At 45.7% G+C, this 23,593-nt stretch overlaps 1 protein-coding gene across 2 annotated transcripts; it reads left to right on the forward strand.

Moving 5' to 3' along the window:
• Nucleotides 1-3,851: 3,851 nt before the first annotated feature.
• Nucleotides 3,852-7,074, forward strand: LOC125546145. Of its 2 annotated transcripts, XM_048710309.1 has the most exons (5): nt 3,852-4,511; nt 4,626-4,778; nt 5,791-5,877; nt 6,404-6,653; nt 6,722-7,074. In XM_048710309.1, the coding sequence occupies exons 2-5, from the start codon at nt 4,752-4,754 to the stop codon at nt 6,898-6,900; spliced, it is 543 nt and encodes a 180-aa protein (XP_048566266.1). In that variant the 5' UTR covers nt 3,852-4,511; nt 4,626-4,751; the 3' UTR covers nt 6,901-7,074. The 2 variants fall into 2 exon arrangements, with proteins under 2 accessions (XP_048566266.1, XP_048566265.1); XM_048710308.1 differs by having other exon boundaries at nt 3,852-4,778.
• The last annotated feature ends 16,519 nt before the right edge of the window (nt 7,075-23,593 follow it).

Consider the following 23,593-nt stretch of genomic DNA (forward strand, 5'->3'; position numbering starts at 1 on the left):
AGCTTTTGCTACCGTTACCACTACTATCATATTACTTTTCTACTAAATACTTTGCTGCAGATATTAAGTTTCAAGGTGTGGTTGAATTGAAAACTCAGCTGCTAATACTTGAGAATATTCTTTGGCTCCCCTTGTGTCGAATCAATAAATTTGGGTTGAATACTCTACCCTCGAAAACTGTTGCGATCCTCTATACTTGTGGGTTATCATAAGTCTGCACTTATCGTGTGAAGCGTACCTGCTGATGAAGTTGTCAACCATTATATGCTTTCTAATACCAGCCCCTTGCAGCGCTAATATCTCTGCCCTCTGGTGATCTTGTATCTGCCTATGTGACCATCAAATTGCGACCTTGTCGGGTTGAGCCAACACATGGTTGTGATCGTCCAGAATGACGCGACGAACCAAACTCCATGTGATATGTCTAACTTCACCACCATTTGTGCACCGCACTCACAATGAGTCTCGGGTCTTAGCCTCAGGGTGCGGCCATCCATGGTTATGAATTTGCTCTGCCTTTTCCCTGCTCTGGAGCAAATGAACCGTATGAACCGTATAATTCCTAAAATACTTTTCCCTCGTTTCACCTTCTCTCTCCTGATGCTGAACCCACGCTCTTTGACATGCTTATTGTAGAATATGTACGCATCGCCTTGGAACCGAAAATTCATAGCCATAGCCTTCCAATGTGTCTCCAGCAACTGTTGTTGGTATTGAGCCTGCTCAATGTCGATGTCAGCTTCATCGTCATCACCACTACGATGATCTGTGTCCTCCTTCAAAATTATATATAAAACCGTGTCAGTTATCATCATTTAGTTCATACTACTGCGTGTCATATGAAATGTTTGAATGAACCTGGCTTAAGTTATCGGTGAATGCTTCGTGCAAATCATTTTGCTCATTCCGAATGTCCTCATCTTCCTGTACATTGAAAAACATTAACAAATAATTAGCCATGAGGTACTTTTACAATTTAAAAATGAAATCAAAATAGACGACACTTACGTTTTCACTATATGCACCATGCTCATTATTTTTTTAATCCTCCGAAGGTAAGATATCATATGACGACCACATTTCGTTGTTGTTGTTGTAATCATCTTCATTACTAGTATCATTCTCGGTCCGAGTGACATTATCGGGACCATTCTCATCACCCGTAAATGTCGTTTCTTTTTTCATTTAAACACACCTCACTATCAACACTGCACAACAAAAAATTTATCTCAGTTTATATTCAAATTTGATGAAGTGGGGCATGCCGATGAATAAATGACAAAATCAAAACTATTTCAACTTAGTTTTTGAAAGAAAAAAATAGATCATTTCAACATGAAGTAGATGGTTTAGATGGCAAACCTTGGGTGGCGATGTCAATGTCCCGAGGCAAGGCCGACGGGACCTTGAGTTAGGTGCCTCCGGTGTGATTGCGGACGACGGAGTTGTCGAAGACGAGGACGGCGACTTTAGTCATCGGCGGGATTATGGGGAGGAGCCATGGCGAGTGATGGGGTGGTGAGAGGCGGCATGGGGCATGAGGCGGTAAGACGCGCCAGGGCCTCCTGCGTGATTGCGGATGGCGGCGACGTCGAAGACGAGGACGATGACTTCCGTAACCGGCGGGAAAATCAGGCGGACCACGGCGTGGTACAGGGGTGATCAGGGCATGTACAATGGTGCTATCTTAGGAGTGTCACATAGGATAAATGATGAGGTGGGGGAGAGAGAACTCATAAGAAAAGGCTTGTCTTCTCTTATTTAAGATAAGACAAGAGATGATCTCTTAGCACAATTTGTCTCACTATGTTTTAAGAAATTGCTAGTTATTGAAGATAAGGTTAAGATATAATCCATTGTAGATATACTCTTTTGTCATCTTTAAATTATATGCAAAACTTAAAATAAGACTGTCTTATTAACCATTGATGCCCTCAGAGGCCTAGTGGGACGGTGGTGAACGGTTTCCGCAGCCAGCGATGGCGGTCTTTCACTAGTGCGGCACGGGCGGCTATCGGCCAGTTGGGCAAGGCTGGATCGGGGGCCGCGTGATCATCGGGTAGATGGTGAGATTGTGAAAGGTTTTTTTTTTGCATGGGCGGGCGTACCAGTTGGGCGGGCGGCTCGGTTGTATGTCTATAATACGAACGTGGGTATACGTTTCATGCTAATGACCGAACTGCCCTTATACAGTTTGTGGGAGGCGTATTGAAGCAGGCATGTAAATACAAAAGATTACTTCACAAAAAGGAGCTCATTATTATGGTACAAATTAGCATAAAAAGACCCCGAAAATAAAAGACTTCTATTAAAAATGTGCTCCAAAAAGGCACAAAAAAGCATGTATTAAAAACATGCTCCAAAACTAAGCCACCGATCAATACGATTCATTATAGCGATGTCAAACCCCATCTCGGTCGGTCCCATTACCTTTTGTAAATGAAAGGGGTATTTCTCACTCTGTTCATTTTGAAACCGAAGCGAAAAATTATACCGAAAATAAACTGAAGCGAACCGATTTTATGGTTTTTATGGTTTCTGGTTTTCATACGGTATGAACTTTTCATACCGTTTTGACCTTTGGTGTTTATGGTATATACTGAAAAACCGAATGGTTAACCGGTAAACTAAAGTAAAAAATAAATTTATATTTCTTGAGGCAAAAAACCATGCAAGTTATCATTTTTCTTGTACATGAGTCAAATTCACTACCAGGCATGTACATTTTTCTTGTAACATAATCATTTTTCTCTTTAAAAAATGCTAAGCACATCCATAACAATCAAGGGATGAATCCGTTCGTGCATATATAGTTAATCTTCGCCCCCCTCTATTCGTCACCCTGGGTGAGGAATAGTTATTCTTCGCCTCCTCTATTTTACCATCAATGCACTATAATTTTACGTTCCGTAAGTTTTGTCTTATTTCCGACGCAAAAAGGGACCGTAAGAAAATATATAATCACCGTAAAAAATATTTTATGTTATGTAAAATTGCAAACGTAAAAACATAGTCTAAAATACTCATAAACTGCAAATTTTCTTGTCTTATGACCTATATTTTTTATTTTCTTATGTCAAATTTTACGTAGAGAATCAATAGAAATGTAACTATTTGAATCGAAACGTAATTTAATTATGAAATGATCATAAGATTATCTCGGGTGAAGAATAACTTATTCTACACCCTAGGTGATGAATAGTAACACTATATATATATATATATATATAGAATAAGTTATTTTACTATTTATCACCCAGGGTGCATAATAAGTTATTTTTCACCCGAGGTAATCTTACGATCATTTCATAATTAAATTACGTTTGCAATTTAAATAGTTACATTCCTATTGATTTACTATGTAAATTTTGGCATAAGAAAATAAAACTATAGATCATAAGACAAGAAAATTTGCAGTTTATGTGTATTTTACACTATGTTTTTAAGTTTGTAATTTTACATAACATAAAATAATTTTTATAACAATTATATATTTTCTTACGGTGTCTTTTTACGTCGGAAATAAGACAAAACTTACAGAACGTAAAATTACAGGGCATTGGTGGTAAAATAGAGTGGGGTGAAGAATAACTATTCCTCACCCAGGGTGACGAATATATATGGGTCGCGCTATTCGTCACCCTGGGTGAGGAATAGTTATTCTTCACCCCACTAATAAACCAGGTATTGCTTCTGGTCGTCCGTCGTGGCCGTTTTTGCAAAAAAGCCCCTGTTGTTTGTTGAATTCAACCTACAGTCCTATATTAAGTGAGTTCCTAAGAAAACGTTTCATTTTTGCAAAAGAGCCCCTACATTAGTTGGAATTCAGCCCGCAGTCAGTCCTTATATTCCTTATCTATTCCCAGAGTCCACCACCGGCCACTCGCCGCCGCTTGGTGCCGGCGTCCACGACGCCGCTCCGACGACCCCTCGCACCCGCCGTCGCCGGCAGCCACCAGCGGGCCACTATTGTTTTTCCTCTCATCCTCCCCCTCGCGCCTGCGTCCCTCCATCGTCGGCGAGGACCACCTCCGGCCTCCCCTTCCTCTGCTCCGCCTCCTTACCTCGCGCCCGAGTGCCGCTCCTGCAGCACCTCCGCCGTCCGCCTCTGTTTTCCGGTGCCCCGTCCTCGCGGGACCTCCCCTCGCACCGCGTGCTGCTGCTTCCCCTCGCCCAGTCCCGTGCGCCTCATGCCTCCGCGCGAGCGCGCCGCGCCCCGAGCTCCATCCTCCCCGCTTCGCCCGCGCCTCCTCCTTCCGTCGCTGTCCGTGACCTCCTCTGCTCGCGCATGACCATCTCGTTGGCCTCCCCTGCTCAAGCGGGCCAACCACCAGGGACGACGGGGCTCCTATGGCCGCCGGTGTCAGGAGAAAGAAGGGTGGCGGCGCTCCTGGCGACGAGCAGCAAGCGGAGGCAAGGAGGTGGCGGGGTTCTTGGTAGTCGCCGGCGTGGCGAGGGCCCGAGGAGTCGCCGGCGCTGGCATCGAGCGCGGTCGGAGCAGAGGAATGCAGGTCGTGCTCGAGCGCAAGTCCCGTGTCCAATTTGTATTGATTTTAGACTGTGTCCTTGTCGAACACAAGTCAATGGAGTGCTGAACCCAGATTGCTGTTTTTTGGTATGAGAAGGAAGGGTACTCAGCTGTAATCTCCATCAGATCAATTTTGGAGGAACATCTAATGTCGCCGCCGAGTTCGCCGGAGGAAGAAGCGCCGAGTTTGCCGGAGGTACAAGAACATTAGTCCAGCACTGTGATGTCGCCTGCGTCTTCTACATCAGAGGTATGTATCTCCTTAACCCCTGTTTTTCTGGAACAATCAGGCTACCATGGAAGTTCAGCTTAATCAGGCATCCTCAATCCTCCATGGAGGCAGTAATTAGTCAGGCATCTGATCTTGGTTAGTTTTACAACATCACAAAAAGAAGATATGAAAGTTCATGTTACACATCGAGATACATAGTACTAAGGTCAACTGACTATTATGTTGCCGGAGATGCTCGCCAGAGCACCTCCTACCTCTCTCTCGCTCTTGTTCTCTCACTCTGGACACAGACGAAAAAGAACATAGACAAGTGGTTTTTGTGCAGCCCAAGTTCTGCTATTTTCTGCTTATCCTTTTATTCAGCGATCTAAAGTGATGTCGTGATGCTCGCAACCACCCCATCGTGCCCGCGCCATCCCACAGGCGATATCGTGCAGCTGGCTTCCTACATACTCACACGGAACACACAACGATCGTGCCCTCGTGCTCTAACAGAAAAACTGAAACTGAAGAACTCTGAAACTACTGAACTTTCTGAAGAAAACTTACACCTATCGACTAGACTGCTCTGTCAGTACTTAAAGAGGGAATCTGAGCATAGCATTACTTCCTAGCAGGCAGCAGGGGCTGCAACTTTTTTTTGCTGGGAGTCGTCTTACCTTCTGAAAATATTTGCTTGCTTGTCACTGTTTGAATTTGCTTGGTTATTCTTCAGTCATAGTGCTTTATGGATTTCATAATCTATCAACGCCCTACTAATATAGTACTAATGAAATCCAATTGCATGCTGAAATCATTCTGATGTTGCTCCTGACTGAAATTGGTTCAGTCATAATTGGCTCATTGCTTCAGTTTATAGGTCTAGCTAAGAATTTGTTTTCTGCTAATGGTCTAGCATTGTATTAATTTGTTGTATACATGCTGATTCTGAATTTTTGCATCGATTGATAGAATTTCATCCAAACTAAAATGTTGTTGTTCAAGTGTAGGATAATTGGTTTTGATGTCTCTGTTGTGTGTGCACGTGCAGGTGCCAAAGGCGTCTGGTAGAACTCAAGTGGACGCCAAGGAGATTCGGCTACCGGACATGCCATTCGGTGATACCAACGTGCACACTGTAAGTCCCTCCCCCTCCCCTGCAAATTGCATAATTTCTATACATGTTGCTGCTGCTGTTGATTTTTATTATTACTAGTTTGTCATACATAGACAACAGCTATTCTAGAATATCATCATCCAATTCTGAGTATATAGTTTTTAGTATATATGTAATAATTTGCAGTAGAATGTCCAGCAAACACATAGACGTGTATCAGGTGGCATATGTATTTGGATTAGGTAGTATTACATATTCATAAATGCCACACTTCAGTCAATAAATGAACTAAAAAGGTGGTACTGATCTGTTAGTCAGTTTTTCGTCAATGAGTAAATCAGTGCTCAAGATTACTTTTGCATCATATATAATACAAAATATATTTATGTGTCAGCCTGTGCTTCCCTTGGTGGTGGCAACAGTAACCTATTCTATTTGCTCCATATTTGATACAATTCCCTGTTGACTCTATCTTTGCACAATCTGAAATATTCTACAAACAAAATAATGGTTTGAGTCTTACCTTTTGTTTATGTTGTAACTGCAGAAAATAGATGACATCACTAAAATGAACATTGCAGAGGATTTGGATAACCGACCTTCAAAAAAGCAAAAAATTCTAAAAACAGGTGTTCTGGAGCCATCACCAATGTCACCAACTATGTCAACATCTTCTCCAATTTCTGAATGTTTTGAATCGATTGTGCTGGAATCAGTTTTACCATTACATGATGTTAAGGAACCAGATTCAAATAAAGAGATCATAGTTGAAGAGAAATATGATTATCTACCACAAGGTATTTGTTTGATTTATTCTATGTACTTCTGTATTCAATATATTATTAAAGTATTTGATTTTTTGCAGACAATACATTGACCGGTCATGATCTATGTGCTCATATAGCAATAGAATCATCTTTCAGAAAACAATTGTTGGTTCAGATCGATGGAAGTTCTGTGTTACAAAATCAGTTGATGTGTCTGCTAGATGAAAAAGAGTGGGTAAATGATGATGTAAGTAGTCAAACAGGAAAATGTTATTAATCAATGCATATATCTATTACTAATGTATCTGCTCATAAATGATGATGTGTCTGCTCATATATCTATTACTAATGTATTTAAAAATAATCTTAATTATATAGGTGATCAATGCATATATATGTTGTATGAAGGACCAAATACATGTCCAGAATGACAATAAAGTATGTTTGAAGATATGATGGTGGTCATGTGTATTGCTTGAAATTATCATGTAGTTTACTAGCAATTGCAGTGCTCTTATTTAATAATTTCCACAAATATGTTTCCCTCAATCTGAAGATATGAACTATGCTTCTCCTCCTGGTTTGTGTGTTGCTTCCGATGGACGATGCTCTGTTTCTTCAGTGTGTGGCAACTCTTCGTTAAGATTGGGAATAAACAAAGAATCACGACCACGTTGTTTTGGTGCTCCGGCGATCTACCCTATCTCCCTCGAGGCGTCTTCGCGGGTCGTTGTCCTCCCTCCATGCCAACCATGGTGGTCTTCGTGCGCCGTTTGTCCTCCCTCTGCGGCAACTGTGGCAGAAAGCAAAAAATAAAACCAATTCAGAGACTATTCCATGAACCACTACTCTTGAATCAAACAAAGAACACTATGGTGGCTTCTTAATGACCAAAATTCAAACAGAAAGCAATAAACAGTGTAACATTAATTATCAGATTTGAATAAGTGTAACATTAATTATCATATTTGAATAAAAGAAAATGTTGCGTAAGGACACATGGAGCAGGTTTTGCAAGATTGTACGCGTTGCAACTCACGGGCATTAAAAAAAGGAACAAACTCTTCCCAAGAAAACAACCATCTGTAAAAATTCCCTAGCAAAAATGCTCTAAAAATATATGTAAAAAAATATTTTTCCTAAAAAACTATTCTTTTTTAGGAAATGTTCCAATTTTCATAAAAACGTTAATTATTAAGTGTTCCAATTTTTATGAAAATCTTAACTTTTATTTAAAATAAGGAATTTTCCATGTTGAACCTTATTATGGGCGTTTATTAAAACTGGATATAAAAAATGATGCACAATGGCACATGTGTCTTTTTTCGCCCGGTGCAACGCACGGGCATTTGTACTAATATATATAGGTAAATTATCTAGGGCACCTAGGTGCCCAGGCACCTAGTTCGGACCCGAACCGCTAATGCATTTTCTGCTAATAAATATAAATAATCAGTAGTACCTTCCATATAATTTTCTTTCCATTTTCTATTTTCATGCATTAATAAGCTTAACCGCATTGATTGTTGACTGGTTTCCAAAAACTGGATGGTATTGATTCCCTCGTAAAAGATTTCTTTTCTTAAACAATTCTACTATAATCATGTTAAAATAGTCTAGATACTCATACACTTGTACTTGGGTAGCTATATACTCTATGATTATTCTAGGTTTTAGATACCTTCAAACGTTTCCCATATATTTGTAAGTCCATACTAAAATTTTCGCAAAATACGGTGCAACTCATGGTGTTTCTCTGTATGTACATACCTCGAATGGAATATACCCTATGATTTATTTTAGATTTTAGATACCTACACACGTAGTCCGATATATTTGTAATACTTAAGTTTTCGCAAAAAAAAATCAGTGCCTACTCAAAGTATTTCTTTGTATGTATGTACCTTGATGTAAAAAAAATATTGGTATATACCCATAAATATAAGTGGATACATGTACGTAAACCAACTACCTTGACAAATGATTTTTTACGTTCTATGAGCATCTATACAAGATACTCGATAGAGATGTAGCAGAGGTGTGATACTCGACGAATCATACTATAATATTGTGGCTACATACCCAAAAAAATATCTCTTATCCTCAAAGAATTTGTGGGTATATACCCTAAACACAGCTAGGTATCGTACAAAGAGAAATAATTTTAGTTACGTAGACACCACTACACATACCTGTATCTTTTTAAAAGGGCACATTACCAATACTTGTGTAGTGTGTACAGCAAAAATTAGGCAGCTTTTAATCATTTCCTTTTATGCATTAATTACAAGTTTTTCACACGCAGATGCATAGCTATAATTAGGTAGATTCTTGTTTTTTAGGGAATGTTTTTGTGCATGCATTCTAATTAATGCCTCCATCCAAATGAGAGCAAGTGGTCGCTGATTCACACACATTTATAGGAAATTAATTAGTACACCGCATTAACTTTCCAATTAAGTATTGCAAATGGTTATACCCGGTAGTGTCTATACCTACCACGTCGGCACACATCCTAAAGCAATCCGAAGGTTGACAGGCAAGGAGCCTGGGCACCTAGGTGTCCCAAACTGTCGTCCTATATATATATATATATATATATATATATATATATATATATATATATATATATATATATATGGGGAATAGTTATTCTTCACCCCCCCTCTATTTTATCATCAATGGACCGTAATTTTACGTTCCGTAAATTTTGCCTTATTTCCGAAGTAAAAAGAGATCGTAAGAAAATATATAATCGTCAAAAAATATATTTTATGTTATGTAAAATTACAAATGTAAAAACATAGTGTAAAATACACATAAACCGTAAATTTTCTTGTCTTATGACCTATATTTTTATTTTCTTATGTGAAATTTTACATCGTGAATCGATAGGAATGTAACTATTTGAATTTCAAAGGTAATTTAATTATGAAATGATCGTGAGATTACCTCGGGTGAAGAATAACTTATTCTGCACCCTGGCTGATGAATAGTAACTATATATATATATATATATATATATATATACACACACTAGGAAATATGCCCGTGCGTTGCAACGGGAGAAAAATAATATCTCAGCATTCCCCACATTCGAACACACTCTTCCATGTCCTCTATGTGAACACAACGCCCGATCTATATTGTCGCTTATCCTCCTTCCTGTCATCGTCGGCGGTGGTAGTTCAACCTTGTGTCAGTGGAATGATGTGCGCGGCGGCCGTCAATAATGGGAGGAGGTAGTCGGCAGTAGTGCTCGGCCGTGTCGGGGTGTCGTTGGTTAGCGGCTCGCCTATAGTCACCTCCTCCATCAACCGAGTTGTTGTCAGTGTTGCAAATATATTTTGCAAGTAAGTTTGCTACAAAAATTATAGACCTAGGCATGACTCTAAAAATAGTCATATACATTGTTTTTGACCTAGTCGGAGTTGTGGTTGCATCCTCATTTTGTTGCTACACAGCGATCTTCGAGGCATGGTTGCTTCGACCACTCTCTCCTGCGACAATGTAACCGGATGGATTACTAATTATAGTGCATAAATTTTGTTTGATTGTCATAATTAGCTCATAACCAGGTATGAATGTCCCTTCATTATCAGGGTTTATTCTCTTTAACTATTTTTGCGCTCATGTGCCCACAATTTTTATTAATTAGAGCAAAATCAACATATTCTCTTTTATTAGCATGTGCCCACAATTTTTTCAATTATAGGCTATAGCCAACCAACATATTGTATTTTATTGACACGTGCAAGTTACCTCCGGCAATAATTTATGGAGTACCTCGTTCTGCACATGATTCTCGGGACAACTTCCTTATTCTCACACAACCTTCTTATTTCCAGATAACTTAGAGACATATAAAAACTGGTGTGATTTAGTATAAAATTCCAAGGTGAGACTATTCCATAATTGCAAGCTAGCTGAGTTGGCTTTGTCTGTGGACACAATAGGGAAGGTCATAGTTCAATCCCCTCGCGCCCTTAATTTTTTGCTACTTGTCATTGTGACAGAAAAAGGAATGTGTGGTAAGCCCAATTGTCATTCTGAACATTTTTTTATAAATTTGAAAAAAAAGTCTGAACTTTGTTTGAAAAGTTTTAGTTACGAAATAAGGTAAAAAAAAATTTGGAAGGAAAAGTGAAACAGGCCGGCACAATTTTGGGCGGCCTGTGCGAAACTCTGACTATCTGCCGCATTGGGAGTCAAATAGAGTTTTTGCAGCTTCATCGGCAGGCAAATAAGTAGGCAGGCTTGGCTGGGCCACAGCGTGTGCGGCCCAAGTACGAAAATCTGGAGTTGTTAAATAAAAAAACAGACGAACGCACAAAAATTTAGTGTCACCTCGGATAAAAAAATAAATTTCGACTGTGAACGGATGAAAAAATTGAAGAAACACACCTTGCTTTATTAGTAGGTATATATATATATATAGTTATAGTTATAGTTATATAGTATTTGTGTAAAATAGTAGTATGTGTTTTGAGTCATAAATTTATAAATTATTATGATGTCATTTTCAAATTCGCGTCAACTTTGGTTATTATGGTGAAACCGAACCGTATTTTAATTTCATACTGTATTTATCGAAGTATTGATACCGTACAAATCAAAAAACCGTATAAACCGAACCATGTAAATTAAATATACCGAATGCACAAAGTGAGATATTTCCCCCGATTTCATTAACGAAACTAGATAGTCGTGACATACAACCAAAACCACCTAAGTTATGACATAATAGACGAGTGTGAGGCAACAACAGCCCCCAAGAACACCAGCACTCACCCCCGCCCCCCTCTCACCCGTGGAATACAAGTGAAGAGGGAAACAAGCTAGAACTCACTTAAGCTCGACTAATAACCACCTAGGTTACCAGCACGATCAACCAATAGCTCTACTGTTTCTTCTTTTTCCATCTTGAGTGACCGCGATCAAACATCTTCCAGCCTTGGAGTTCAAGAAGCCCACTGAGGGAGTCCTGGATTATGGGGTCTCCGGACAGCCGGATTATATCCTTTGGCCGGACTGTTGAACTATTAAGATACAAGATTGAAGACTTCGTCTCGTGTCCGGATGGGACTCTACTCGGCATGCAAGGCAAGCTAGGCAATACGGATATGCATATCTCCTCCTTTGTAACCAACCTTGTGTAACCCTAGCCCTCTCCGGTGTCTATATAAACCGAAGGGTTTTAGTCCGTAGGACAACATACAATCATACCATAGGCTAGCTTCTAGGGTTTAGCCTCTCTGATCTCGTGGTAGATCTACTCTTGTACTACCCATATCATCAATATTAATCAAGCAGGATGTAGGGTTTTACCTCCATCAAGAGGGCCCGAACCTGGGTAAAACTTCGTGTCCCCTGCCTCCTGTTACCATCCGCCTAGACGCACAGTTCGGGACCCCCTACCCGAGATCCGCCGGTTTTGACACCGACATTGATGCTTTCATTGAGAGTTCCTCTGTGTCGTCGCCGTTAGGCTTGATGGCCCCTTCTAGCATCGTTAGCGATGCAGTCCAGGGTGAGGCTTTTCTCCCCGGACAGATCTTTGTATTCGGCGGCTTTGCACTGCGGGCCAATTCGCTTGGCCATCTGGAGCAGATTGAAAGCTACGCCCCTGGCCACCAGGTCAGGTTTGGAAGCTTAAACTACACGGCCAACGTCCGCGGAGACTTGATCTTCGACGGATTCGAGCCTCTGCCTTGCGCGTCACGCAGCCACGATGAGTATGATTTAGCTCTACCATCAGACAGTGTTCAGGAGATCGCATCGGTAGCCACTCCGACCCTCAATTCGGACCAAGTTGCGCCGTCCATGGACGGGTGGATGGACCCCGGCACGGAGGCCTTACCCTCAGCGGCGATCGAGCCGAACATCGACCTTACCTTGCACGAGAGCCGTATTGTTAATCTGCCGGATCTTTCTCCGGCCACGGACTCCGAACCGCCTGCGCCCGTTCCTATCGAGTCCGATTGGGCGCTGATCATGGAGTTTACCTCCGCGGATATCTTTCAGCACTCGCCCTTCGGCGACATACTGAACTCATTAAGGTCTCTCTCCTTGTCAAGACGATCCTGGCCGAACTATGTCCGGCCGGACTGGGATGCGGACGACGAAGAAATTCGCGGCCCACCCACCACCCACTTAGTAGCCACTGTCGATGACTTAACCGACATGCTCGACTTCGACTCCGAAGACATCAACGGTATGGACGACGATGCGGGAGATGAAGAGGAACCACTGCCCACAGGGCACTGGACAACCACCTCATCATACGATATATACATGGTGGATACACCCAAAGAAGGCAATGGTGACGAGACAGCGGAGGATGACCCCTCCAAGAAGCAACCCAAGCGCCAGCGTCAGCGGCGCCGCTCTAAGTCCCGCCAAAGTAAAAGTGGTGATACCGGCACAGGAGATAATAACACTCCGGATAGTGCCGAAGATAACAACAATCCCCTCCAGCAAGATTTAGAGCAGGATGATGGAGGAGGCAGCCCTCCTGAGAGAGCGGCAGACGGAGAAGCGGAGGATGATAATTACATGCCCCCTCCGAAGACGAGGCAAGCCTTGGCGATGACGAATTCGCCGTGCCAGAGGATCCCGTCGAACAAGAGCGCTTCAAGCGCCGGCTTATAGCCACGGCAAATAGCCTTAAGAAAAAGCAGCAACAGCTTCAAGCTGATCAAGATCTGCTAGCTGACAGATGGACTGAAGTCCTCGCGGCCGAGGAATACAAACCCGAGCGCCCCTCCAAGAGTTACCCAAAATACAGGTTGCTACCTCGACTGGAGGATGAAGCGTATGACGCGACTGATCAGCCACCTCGTGGGCGTGATAGAGAGGCATTCTAGCCAAAAACTCAACCCGCACCCCGACGCCATTCAAGTAAAAAAGCATAGGGAAACACGCCAGACCTACGAGACGTATTGGAGGACAAAGCAAAACATGCAAGATCGATCTACGGATCACGAGGGCGCGCCACTATGCGAGACGATAAACGTCACGTCGGATATAGTAAAAGTAAATCCGGCCGGGCCGAACACAGCGGGCAAGACCCATTCGGGCTGCATCGCGATATAGCCCAATACAGAGGCGCCGCACACCCCTTATGCTTCACAGGCGAAGTAGTGGATCATCAAATCCCAGAAGGTTTCAAACCTTTAAATATTGAATCATACGACGGCACAACAGATCCTGCGGTATGGATCGAGGATTACCTCCTCCACATCCACATGGCCCGCGGTGATGACTTACACGCCATCAAATACCTCCCACTAAAGCTCAAAATGACCAGCGTGGCATTGGCTTAACAGCCTGCCGGCAGAGTCCATTAGCTATTGCGAAGATCTGGAAGCCGCATTCCTCGACAACTTTCAGGGCACTTGTGTGCGAGCACCAGATGCCGATGACTTGAGCCACATAATTCAGCAGCCAGAAGAATCGGCCAGGCAATTCTGGACTCAGTTCCTAACAAAGAAAAATCAAATCATCGATTGTCCGGATGCAGAGGCATTAGCAGCTTTCAAACACAACATCCGCGACGAGTGGCTAGCCCGGCACCTTGGTCAGGAAAAGCCAAAATCTATGGCAGCCCTCACGACACTCATGACCCGCTTTTGTGCGGGAGAAGACAGCTGGCTGGCTCACAGTAACAACATGTCAAAGAACCATGGTACTTCGGATACCAAGGATGGCAATAGCAGGTCACGTCGCAACAAACATAAGCGCCGCATTAACAATGATAATACTGAAGATACGACAGTCAATGCCGGATTCAAAGGCTCTAAACCCGGTCAGCGGAAAAAGCCATTCAAAAGAAGCACTCCGGACCCGTCCAGTTTGGACCGTATACTCGATCGCTCGTGTCAAATACACGGCACCTCCGACAAGCCAGCCAACCACACCAACAGGGATTGTTGGGTGTTCAAGAAGGCCGGCAAGTTAATTGCCGAAGACAAAGATAAGGGGCCACATAGCGATGACGAGGAAGAGCCCCGGCAGCCGAACACCGGAGGACAGAAGAGGTTCTCCCCACAAGTGCGGACGGTGAACATGATATACGCAACCCACATCCCCAAGAGGGAGCGGAAGCGTGCGCTCAGGGACGTATATGCGTTGGAGCCTGTCGGTGTCAAAACCGGCGGATCTCGGGTAGGGGGTCCCGAACTGTGCGTCTAGGCGGATGGTAACAGGAGGCAGGGGACACGAAGTTTTACCCAGGTTCGGGCCCTCTTGATGGAGGTAAAACCCTACATCCTGCTTGATTAATATTGATGATATGGGTAGTACAAGAGTAGATCTACCACGAGATCAGAGAGGCTAAACCCTAGAAGCTAGCCTATGGTATGATTGTATGTTGTCCTACGGACTAAAACCCTCCGGTTTATATAGACACCGGAGAGGGCTAGGGTTACACAAAGTCGGTTACAAAGGAGGAGATATGCATATCCGTATTGCCTAGCTTGCCTTCCACGCCGAGTAGAGTCCCATCCGGACACGAGACGAAGTCTTCAATCTTGTATCTTCATAGTCCAACAGTCTGGCCAAAGGATATAATCCGGCGGTCCGGAGACCCCCTAATCCAGGACTCCCTCAGTAGCCCCTGAACCAGGCTTTCAATGACGATGAGTCCGGCGCGCAGTATTTTCTTCGGCATTGCAAGGCGGGGTCCTCCTCCGAATACATCACGGAAGAATTTGAATACAAGGATAGTGTGCGACCTTGCAAAATAAGTTCCACATACCACCGTAGAGAGAATAATACTTCCACAAATCTAACCTGCTGACACGTCTTGGCAACACGACATTATGTCATGGCCCGGTGATTATTCGAACCGTTTCCTTTAACTAGCCCCGCACATAACGCGAGGCAGTTTTTTGACACGTCTTGTCAAAGCAGAGATCGTGTCCCCTTATCACGGGATTCTCATCAATACGGGCATGGGTAACCCAACCGCGCCATCGATTACGGCGCTTGGGGGATAAGCGAGTTTTACCAGGCTAGTGGGGGCACATAGTTTCAGCCGCCCATATAAAGGGAGAAGGATTCACCTTTTCATCCACGCCTTCTTCCTCCTTTGCTCATCCACTTTCGCACACTCGAGCTCCAGCGCCCAAGTCCACATTTCCCACCTCGACCTTCTCCAATCATGTCCGGAGCAGGAGGCAGGTGGATGGTCTCCTCCGTCACGGAGGGACACATCAAGAAGCTGAGGAGAGCCGGATACTTGCCCGATGACATTGCGCACCGGCTCCCAGATGAGGGGCAGCTCATCCCCACCCCCAGGCCCCATGAGAGGGTAGTGTTCCTTACCCACTTCCTCCGCGGACTAGGATTCCCTCTCCACCCATTCGTCCGGGGGCTCATGTTCTACTACGGCCTGGATTTCCATGATCTGGCCCCGAACTTCATCATCAACATCTCGGCGTTTATCGTCGTTTGCGAGGCCTTCCTCCGCATCAAGCCCCACTTCGGCTTATGGCTAAAGACCTTCAACGTCAAGCCGAAGGTAGTGAGCGGCCGTCAGGCGGAGTGCGGAGGCGGCATGGTGGGCAAGATGCCCAACATCACATGGCTCGAGGGCTCCTTCGTGGAGACCATAAAGGGGTGGCGATCAGGGTGGTTCTACATCACCGAGCCGCACGACCCTAAATGGGCAGCGGCCCCCGAGTTCCGATCTGGCTTCCCCACGCGGCTCACCTCCTGGCAAGAGAAGGGCATGTCCTAGGGTAGTTCGGGAGAGCTGACCGGACTCCAAACATGTATTCAAAACATGGTGAACAAGAAGCTCAAACTTCTCAACGTGGTCCAGGTCATGCTCATCCGCCGGATCCTCCCGTGCCAACAACGGGCTTTGAACTTGTGGGAGTTCGACCCGGCCCAACACCGAACTCTGAAAAGGCTCTTCGACACAACTCACAAAGATGCCTGGAAGGTGCTATTTGATGTCTACTACACAACCTTCTTCTTGTAGACGTTGTTGGGCCTCCAAGTGCAGAGGTTTGTAGGACAGTAGCAAATTTCCCTCAAGTGGATGACCTAAGGTTTATCAATCTGTAGGAGGCGTAGGATGAAGATGGTCTCTCTCAAGCAACCCTGCAACCAAATAACAAATAGTCTCGTGTGTCCCCAACACACCCAATACAATGGTAAGTTGTATAGGTGCACTAGTTCGGTGAAGAGATGGTGATACAAGTGGTATATGGATAGTAGATAAAGGTTTTTGTAATCTGAAAATATAAAAACAGCAAGGTAACTAATGATAAAAGTGAGCGTAAACGATATTGAAATGTGTTGAAACAAGGCCTAGGGTTCATAATTTCGCTAGTGCAAGTTCCCTCAACAATAATAACATAATTGGGTCACATAATTATCCCTCAACATGCAACAAAGAGTCACTCCAAAGTCACCAATAGCGGAGAATGAATGAAGAGATTATGGTAGGGTATGAAACCACCTCAAAGTTATTCTTTCCAATCAATCCGTTGGGCTATTCCTATAGGTGTCACAAACATCCCTAGAGTTCGTACTAGAATAACACCTTAAGACACAAATCAATCAAAACTCTAATGTCACCTAGATACTCCAATGTCACCTCAAGTATCCGTGGGTATGATTATACGATATGCGTCACACTATCTCAGATTCATCTATTCAACCAACACAAAGGACCTCAAAGAGTGCCCCAAAGTTCTACCGGAGAATCACGACGAAAACGTGTGCCAACCCCTATGCATAGGTTCATGGGCGGAACCCGCAAGTTGGTCACCAAAACATACATCAAGTGAATCACCTGATATCCCATTGTCACCACAGATACGCACGGCAAGAGATACATCAAGTGTTCTCAAATCTTTAAAGACTCAATCCGATAAGATTACTTCAAAGGGGAAACTCAATTCATTACAAGAGAGAAGAGGGGGAGGAGAAACATAAGATCCAACTATAATAGCAAAGCTCGCAATACATCAAGATCGTGCCAAATCAAGAACACGAGAGAGAGAGAGAGAGAGATCAAACACATAGCTACTGGTACATACCCTCAGCCACCGAAGAAGGATTCCCCCTCCAGCAGGGTGCCGGAACGGGTCTAGATTGGCTTTCGGTGGCTAAGGAGGCTTCTGGCAGCGGAACTCCTGATCTATTGTTCTCTCGGATGTTTTTAGGGTATATGGAGATATATAGGCGGAAGAAGTACGTCAGGAGGGCCAGGAGGGGCCCACGAGGGTGGAGGGCGCGCCCAGGGGGGTGGGTGATGAAGCTATGTACCTAGGGTAGGGTCATGGACCAGTCCAACATACCCTCCCCAAGGACATCTCTACAAAGAATCAGAAGCAGTCGAAGAGAAACCATCATCCACTCGACCGTGGAGACGCGCTCACTCGACCACCTTGAAGACACTCGACCACCAGAATATGAGGAACCCTCCACTCTGCAATGGTCAGGACTTAAACCATAGCATTATGAGCATTTATGGCACTTTACTGTAGACGTTACCAGGAACGCCTTTCCTTTATGAGCATTGAACCCTGTGTAACGGAGGGGAGCTGGGGTCCTGGCGCACTCTATATAAGCCACCGCCTCCTCTGGGACAAGGGTTCGCACTTTCTATAATTCACACACATATATTCAGTCGACCGCCTCAGGGCTCCGAGACGTAGGGTTGTTACTTCCTTTGAGAAGGGCCTGAACTCGTAAACTCGTGCGTACAACTCCTCCATAGATAGGATCTTGCCTCCTCAAACTTACCCCCTATTCTACTGTCAGTCTTAGATCCACGACAGTTGGCGCCCACCGTGGGGCAGGTGTCTTAGCGACTTATTGGAGAAGTTGTAATTTTTCCGATCCCCATCATCATGGTTCCAGGCGGAGGTTTGGCTGAGGGCTGCGATATCCGTCTCGGCACGCTCGTGTTTGTCGCCGACGACTCCGCTTGGCTTCAGGAGGCACCACTCGACGTCGACGCGCTCCCCGCCCGCGGGGCGACGCACTTTCACGCGTGCGTCCGCGGCGTCCTCCTGCGGCAACCGTCGACCCAGTACCAGTCGACTCCAACGGCTTTCCCCCTCCCTGCGACCCGCTGGAGCAAGCGCACCGGTCGGTCGAGGATTCAATGGTGGGTGAAGCATGCGGTGGCCAGCCAGTCGGCCACCCCTCAAGTCACGACGATCGAGCCCGACGAGTCTCTCTACGGCCTGTTCGATCTGTCGGCCGGCTCCGTAGAGACTGCATCCGAGTGCGGCAGCAATGACTCGGCAGCGGAAGTCCTGATGGTCAATGGACCACGCGGTCCTCCTGGCTTCAATTGTGAAGATGGAGGTGATGGCAACGGCAATCCATCGCGCGTTCACGAGGAGTACCGCCCCGAGCCTCTCTCCTCGCAGCAGAGAGAAGAACTTCGTCACCGAAACATGGATGCCCTGCATACTCCTATAGTTGGAGAAACACCCGAGGCCCAGGCCTTGGAGCAGGCTCGCTTGGCCAATCTGGCTGAGCGCACTCGGCTGGAGAACCTCCAGCGTGCACTCGACGATCACGCTCGTCAACGTGCTCCTGAGTCCAGTCGATGCCAACTTTTTCCACCGCCGACTCAGGTATACCGAACACCGATCCAAAACCTAGCAGCTGTTGCCCGGATAGCAGAGTCGATTCAACCTTCCCAGTCAGAAGCTGGCCGAGGTCTGGCGCAGATCAGGGCCTTGCTCCGGGCAGTGGGAGAGCAGAATACGGTCGTGTCTCAGTCGCGGAATAGGATCCATAGCAGATCCGTGGTCGCAGATATAGTTCAGTCAGCCCATAGCCCGAGATCGCCCCCGAGGCGTGAGGGATGTGGGGAGCGGCGTGATCAGTACAGAAACCAGGAGAAGTATGATCGTCAAGCCGATTGCGATGGTCACCGTCGAGTGCCCACGCCTCCTCCCAGGAGTGGGTCATACATGCCTCGGCTACATGAAGACAGACGCCCTCACAGTGTTGGGAGAGGTGTTCCAGTCGACCCCAGGGAGCCAGGCTTTGATGCGAGATCTATTCTCGTGCAGGGCTTGGTCGACAGAAACAGAGCTCACCGAGATGGCCATGACAGAGGCCCGCAAACCAGCAACAGGGTGCATGTCTCTGACCCAAAGTGCTTCAGTAGAGCTATCAGAGCTGCGGTGATTCCCCCCAACTTCAGGTTGACGACTGGAGTCAGTAAGTTCACCGGAGAGTCCAAGCCTGACACTTGGCTTGAAGACTACCGAGTGGCTGTCCAGATTGGTGGCGGCAATGATGAGGTGGCCATGAAACACCTTCCTCTGATGTTGGAGGGCTCGGCTAGAGCATGGCTGAATCAGTTGGCACCTGGCAGCATCTATACTTGGGAAGATATCGCTCGAGTGTTTGTCAGAACGTTTGAGGGTACTTGCAAATGGCCAGCAGGTTTGACAGAATTACAATGTTGCGTCCAGAAACCGAATGAAACTTTGAGGGATTATATCCGGAGGTGGATCACCCTACACCACACGGTAGAAGATGTGTCTGATCATCAGGCAATTTGTGCTTTCAAGGAAGGCGTCAGGTACCGGGAGTTGAATCTGTAATTCGGTCGGACAGGAAACATGACCCTGACTCGAATGATGGAAATTGCTACCAAGTATGCCAATGGTGAAGAGGAAGAGCGACTCCGGAGTGGCAAACACAAAGCAGTCGCCCACGAAGCCGGGGGAGGGAACTCCAGTCGGAAACAGAAACGCAAGGCCGAACCAGCTGCTCCGGGTGAAGCCTTGGCTGTGGTTCAAGGAAAGTTCAAGGGGAAGCCCAAAGGGCCGTGGAACCCCAAGAAAGTAAAAGATCAAGATGGAAATGACGTGTTGGATCTGCCGTGCCATATCCACACCAAAAAAGACGAAGAAGGTAATTTCATTTACCCAAAACATACCAGTCGATAGTGTCGGCTCCTGATCCAGCAGTTCCGAGAGAAACAGCCCAAGGAAAAGGAGAAGGAGGCAGACAAGGCTGAGAGTGAAGGAGACGATGATGGTGGTTATCCTCACGTAAATTCCACTCTGATGATTTTTGCTGATGTTGAAAGCAAAAGTCAATTGAAAGTCATCAACAGAGAAGTGAACATGGTCGCTCCGGCGACACCCAGTTACTTGAAATGGTCACAGACTGCCATTACATTCGACCAGTCTGATCATCCAGCGCACATCGCCACCCCTGGGAGGCGAGCGCTGGTGGTCGACCCGGTGGTCAAAGGCACTCGACTGACAAAGGTCCTGATGGACGGTGGTAGTGGCCTGAACATTCTGTATGCAGAAACGTTGAAAGGAATGGGCATTCCGATGTCCAGACTCGGCGAAAGCCATATGAGTTTCCATGGGGTCATTCCAGGCAAGAAGGCTGCGTCCCTCGGTCAGATTTCACTCGACGTGGTTTTCGGTGATGCCAAAAATTACCGCAAAGAAAAGTTGACGTTTGAAGTCGTGGATTTTCAGAGTGCGTATCATGCAATTCTAGGCAGGCCAGCTTATGCACGATTCATGGCTCGACCTTGTTACGTATACCTCAAAGTAAAGATGCCTAGTCCCAGAGGAGTGATCACTATCTCTGGTAATCGGAAAAAGGCGGAAGAGTGCTTCCAGAAGGGCTCAAAGATCGCCGATGCCCAGATGGCCGTAGTAGAATTGCAAGAATACCAGAAAAATGCAGACCCAAGTGACTTGCTGCGGGCCAAGAAGCCAGCCACAGATTCAGCATTCCAGTCGTCTGGCGAGACGAAGTCTGTTCACATTCACCCGACGGACCCCAACGCAGCTCCGACCCACATTTCAACCACACTCGACTCCAAATAGGAAGAAGCGCTCATCCAGTTCCTTCGTGAGAACTGGGACATCTTTGCATGGAAGCCTTCTGACATGTCAGGTGTTCCCAGGGGACTGGCTGAGCATCGTTTGCGAGTCGACCCGAAAGTGAAACCAGTCAAAGAGCATCTCCGACAGTCCGCCATCCAGAAAAGAAAAGCAATCGGCAAAGAGGTGGCTCGGCTTTTGGCAGCTGAGTTTATCCGAGAGATTTACCACTCCGAGTGGTTAGCCAATGTTGTCATGGTCCCAAAGAAAGATGACTCACTCCGCATGTGCATCGATTTCAAGCATATCAATCGGGCCTGACCGAAAGATCACTTCCCTCTCCCTTGCATCGATCAGATAGTCGATTCGACTGTTGGGTGCGAGCGTTTGTCATTTTTGGGCGCCTACTCCGGGTACCACCAGATCCGTCTGTACGGACCCGACGAAATAAAGACAGCTTTTATCACCCCGTTCGGGTGCTTATGTTATGTCACAATGCCATTCGGCTTGAAGAACGCTGGAGCCACATTTATGCGGATGATTTAGAAGTGCCTGCTCACTCAGATCAGTCGGAATGTGGAAGCATACATGGATGACATTGTGGTCAAGTCACATAAAGGTTCCGACCTGCTGACCGACCTCGCTGAAACCTTTTCCAACCTCCGAAGGTATGATATCAAGCTCAATCCATCAAAGTGCACGTTTGGAGTTCCAGGAGGCAAGTTACTCGGTTTTCTTGTTTCCGAACAAGGAATCGATGCTAACCCAGATAAAGTAGGCGATATACTCCGAATATAACGCCCTGTGCATGTGCATGATGTCCAGAAGCTTACTGGTTGCTTGGTCGCCCTAAGTCGATTCATTTCTCGCCTCGGTGAAAAGGCGCTGCCTCTTTACCGACTGATGAAGAAATCAGATAAGTTTGAGTGGACTCCAGAATCTGATACAACATTTGCAGAGCTAAAAGCCCTACTTTCCACCCAGCCGGTGCTTGCTGCTCCAATCAGCAAAGAGCCTCTATTGCTTTATATAGCAGCCACTGGACAAGTCGTCAGTACAGTACTTACAGTCGAGCGGGAAGAAGAAGGAAAAGCGTACAAAGTTCAATGCCCAGTTTATTATAGTTCTGAAGTCCTAACCCCGTCAAAGCAGAGATATCCTCACTATCAGAAGCTTGTCTATGGAATTTACATGACCACCAAGAAGGTTGCACACTACTTCTCAGATCACTCTGTTACAGTCGTTAGCGATGCTCCATTGTCAGAGATTCCGCACAACAGGGATGCAACTGGTCGAGTGGCAAAATGGGTGATTGAACTCCTTCCCTTGGATATCAAGTTTGAGGCAAAGAAAGCTATCAAGTCCCAAGCAATAGCAGATTTCCTCGCTGAGTGGATCGAACAACAACTGCTGACTCAAGTTCACTCTGAGCACTCGACCATGTTCTTTGACGGATCCAAGATGTTGAACGGTTCTGGTGCTGGAGTAGTTCTGGTATCCCTCCGAGGATACAAGCTCAGATATGTCCTCCAGATTCACTTTGATTCCTCTAACAATGAAGCAGAATATGAAGCACTCATGTATGGGTTGCGCATGGCCATCTCACTCGGCGTCCGTCGCCTCATGATCTATGGCGACTCAGATTTGGTAGTTAATCAAGTGATGAAGGAGTGGAACGTCAGAAGTCCAGCCATGACTGGTTACTGCAACGTGGTGAGAAAGCTTGAGAAGAAGTTCGAGGGGTTAGAACTCCACCACATCCCCCGATTGAAAAATCAAGCAGCCGATGAATTGGCAAAGATAGGTTCCAAGAGAGAAGCCATTCCCAGCAATGTGTTCTTGGAGCATATTCACACGCCGACAGTTCAGGATGACCCTTTCACTGAAGAGCCTCCGCAACCTAAGAGCGCCACAGATCCGACTGAAGTCGAGGTCCCAGCTGTGGTCGACCTGATCATGGAGGTTCTGGCCATTACCCCCGACTGGATGGTGCCCTACATTGCATACATCCTCAGGAAAGAGCTCCCATAGGATGAAGAAGAAGCTCGACAGATCGTCCGTCGATCCAAAGCTTTTACTGTGATAAGAGGGTAGCTGTTCAGAGAAAGTGTGACTGGAGTCGGTCAG

The sequence above is a fragment of the Triticum urartu genome, chromosome 3, assembly GCF_003073215.2.
Source record: "Triticum urartu cultivar G1812 chromosome 3, Tu2.1, whole genome shotgun sequence".
In the NCBI taxonomy this organism is placed as follows: Eukaryota; Viridiplantae; Streptophyta; class Magnoliopsida; order Poales; family Poaceae; genus Triticum; species Triticum urartu.

Coding starts and splice junctions, on each gene's coding strand:
- LOC125546145 (XM_048710308.1), top strand. CDS start 4,752: ATGTCGCCTGCGTCTTCTACATCAGAG. Junction 4,779..5,790: donor CTGCGTCTTCTACATCAGAG/GTATGTATCTCC, acceptor GTGCACGTGCAG/GTGCCAAAGGCGTCTGGTAG. Junction 5,878..6,403: donor GTGATACCAACGTGCACACT/GTAAGTCCCTCC, acceptor TTGTAACTGCAG/AAAATAGATGACATCACTAA.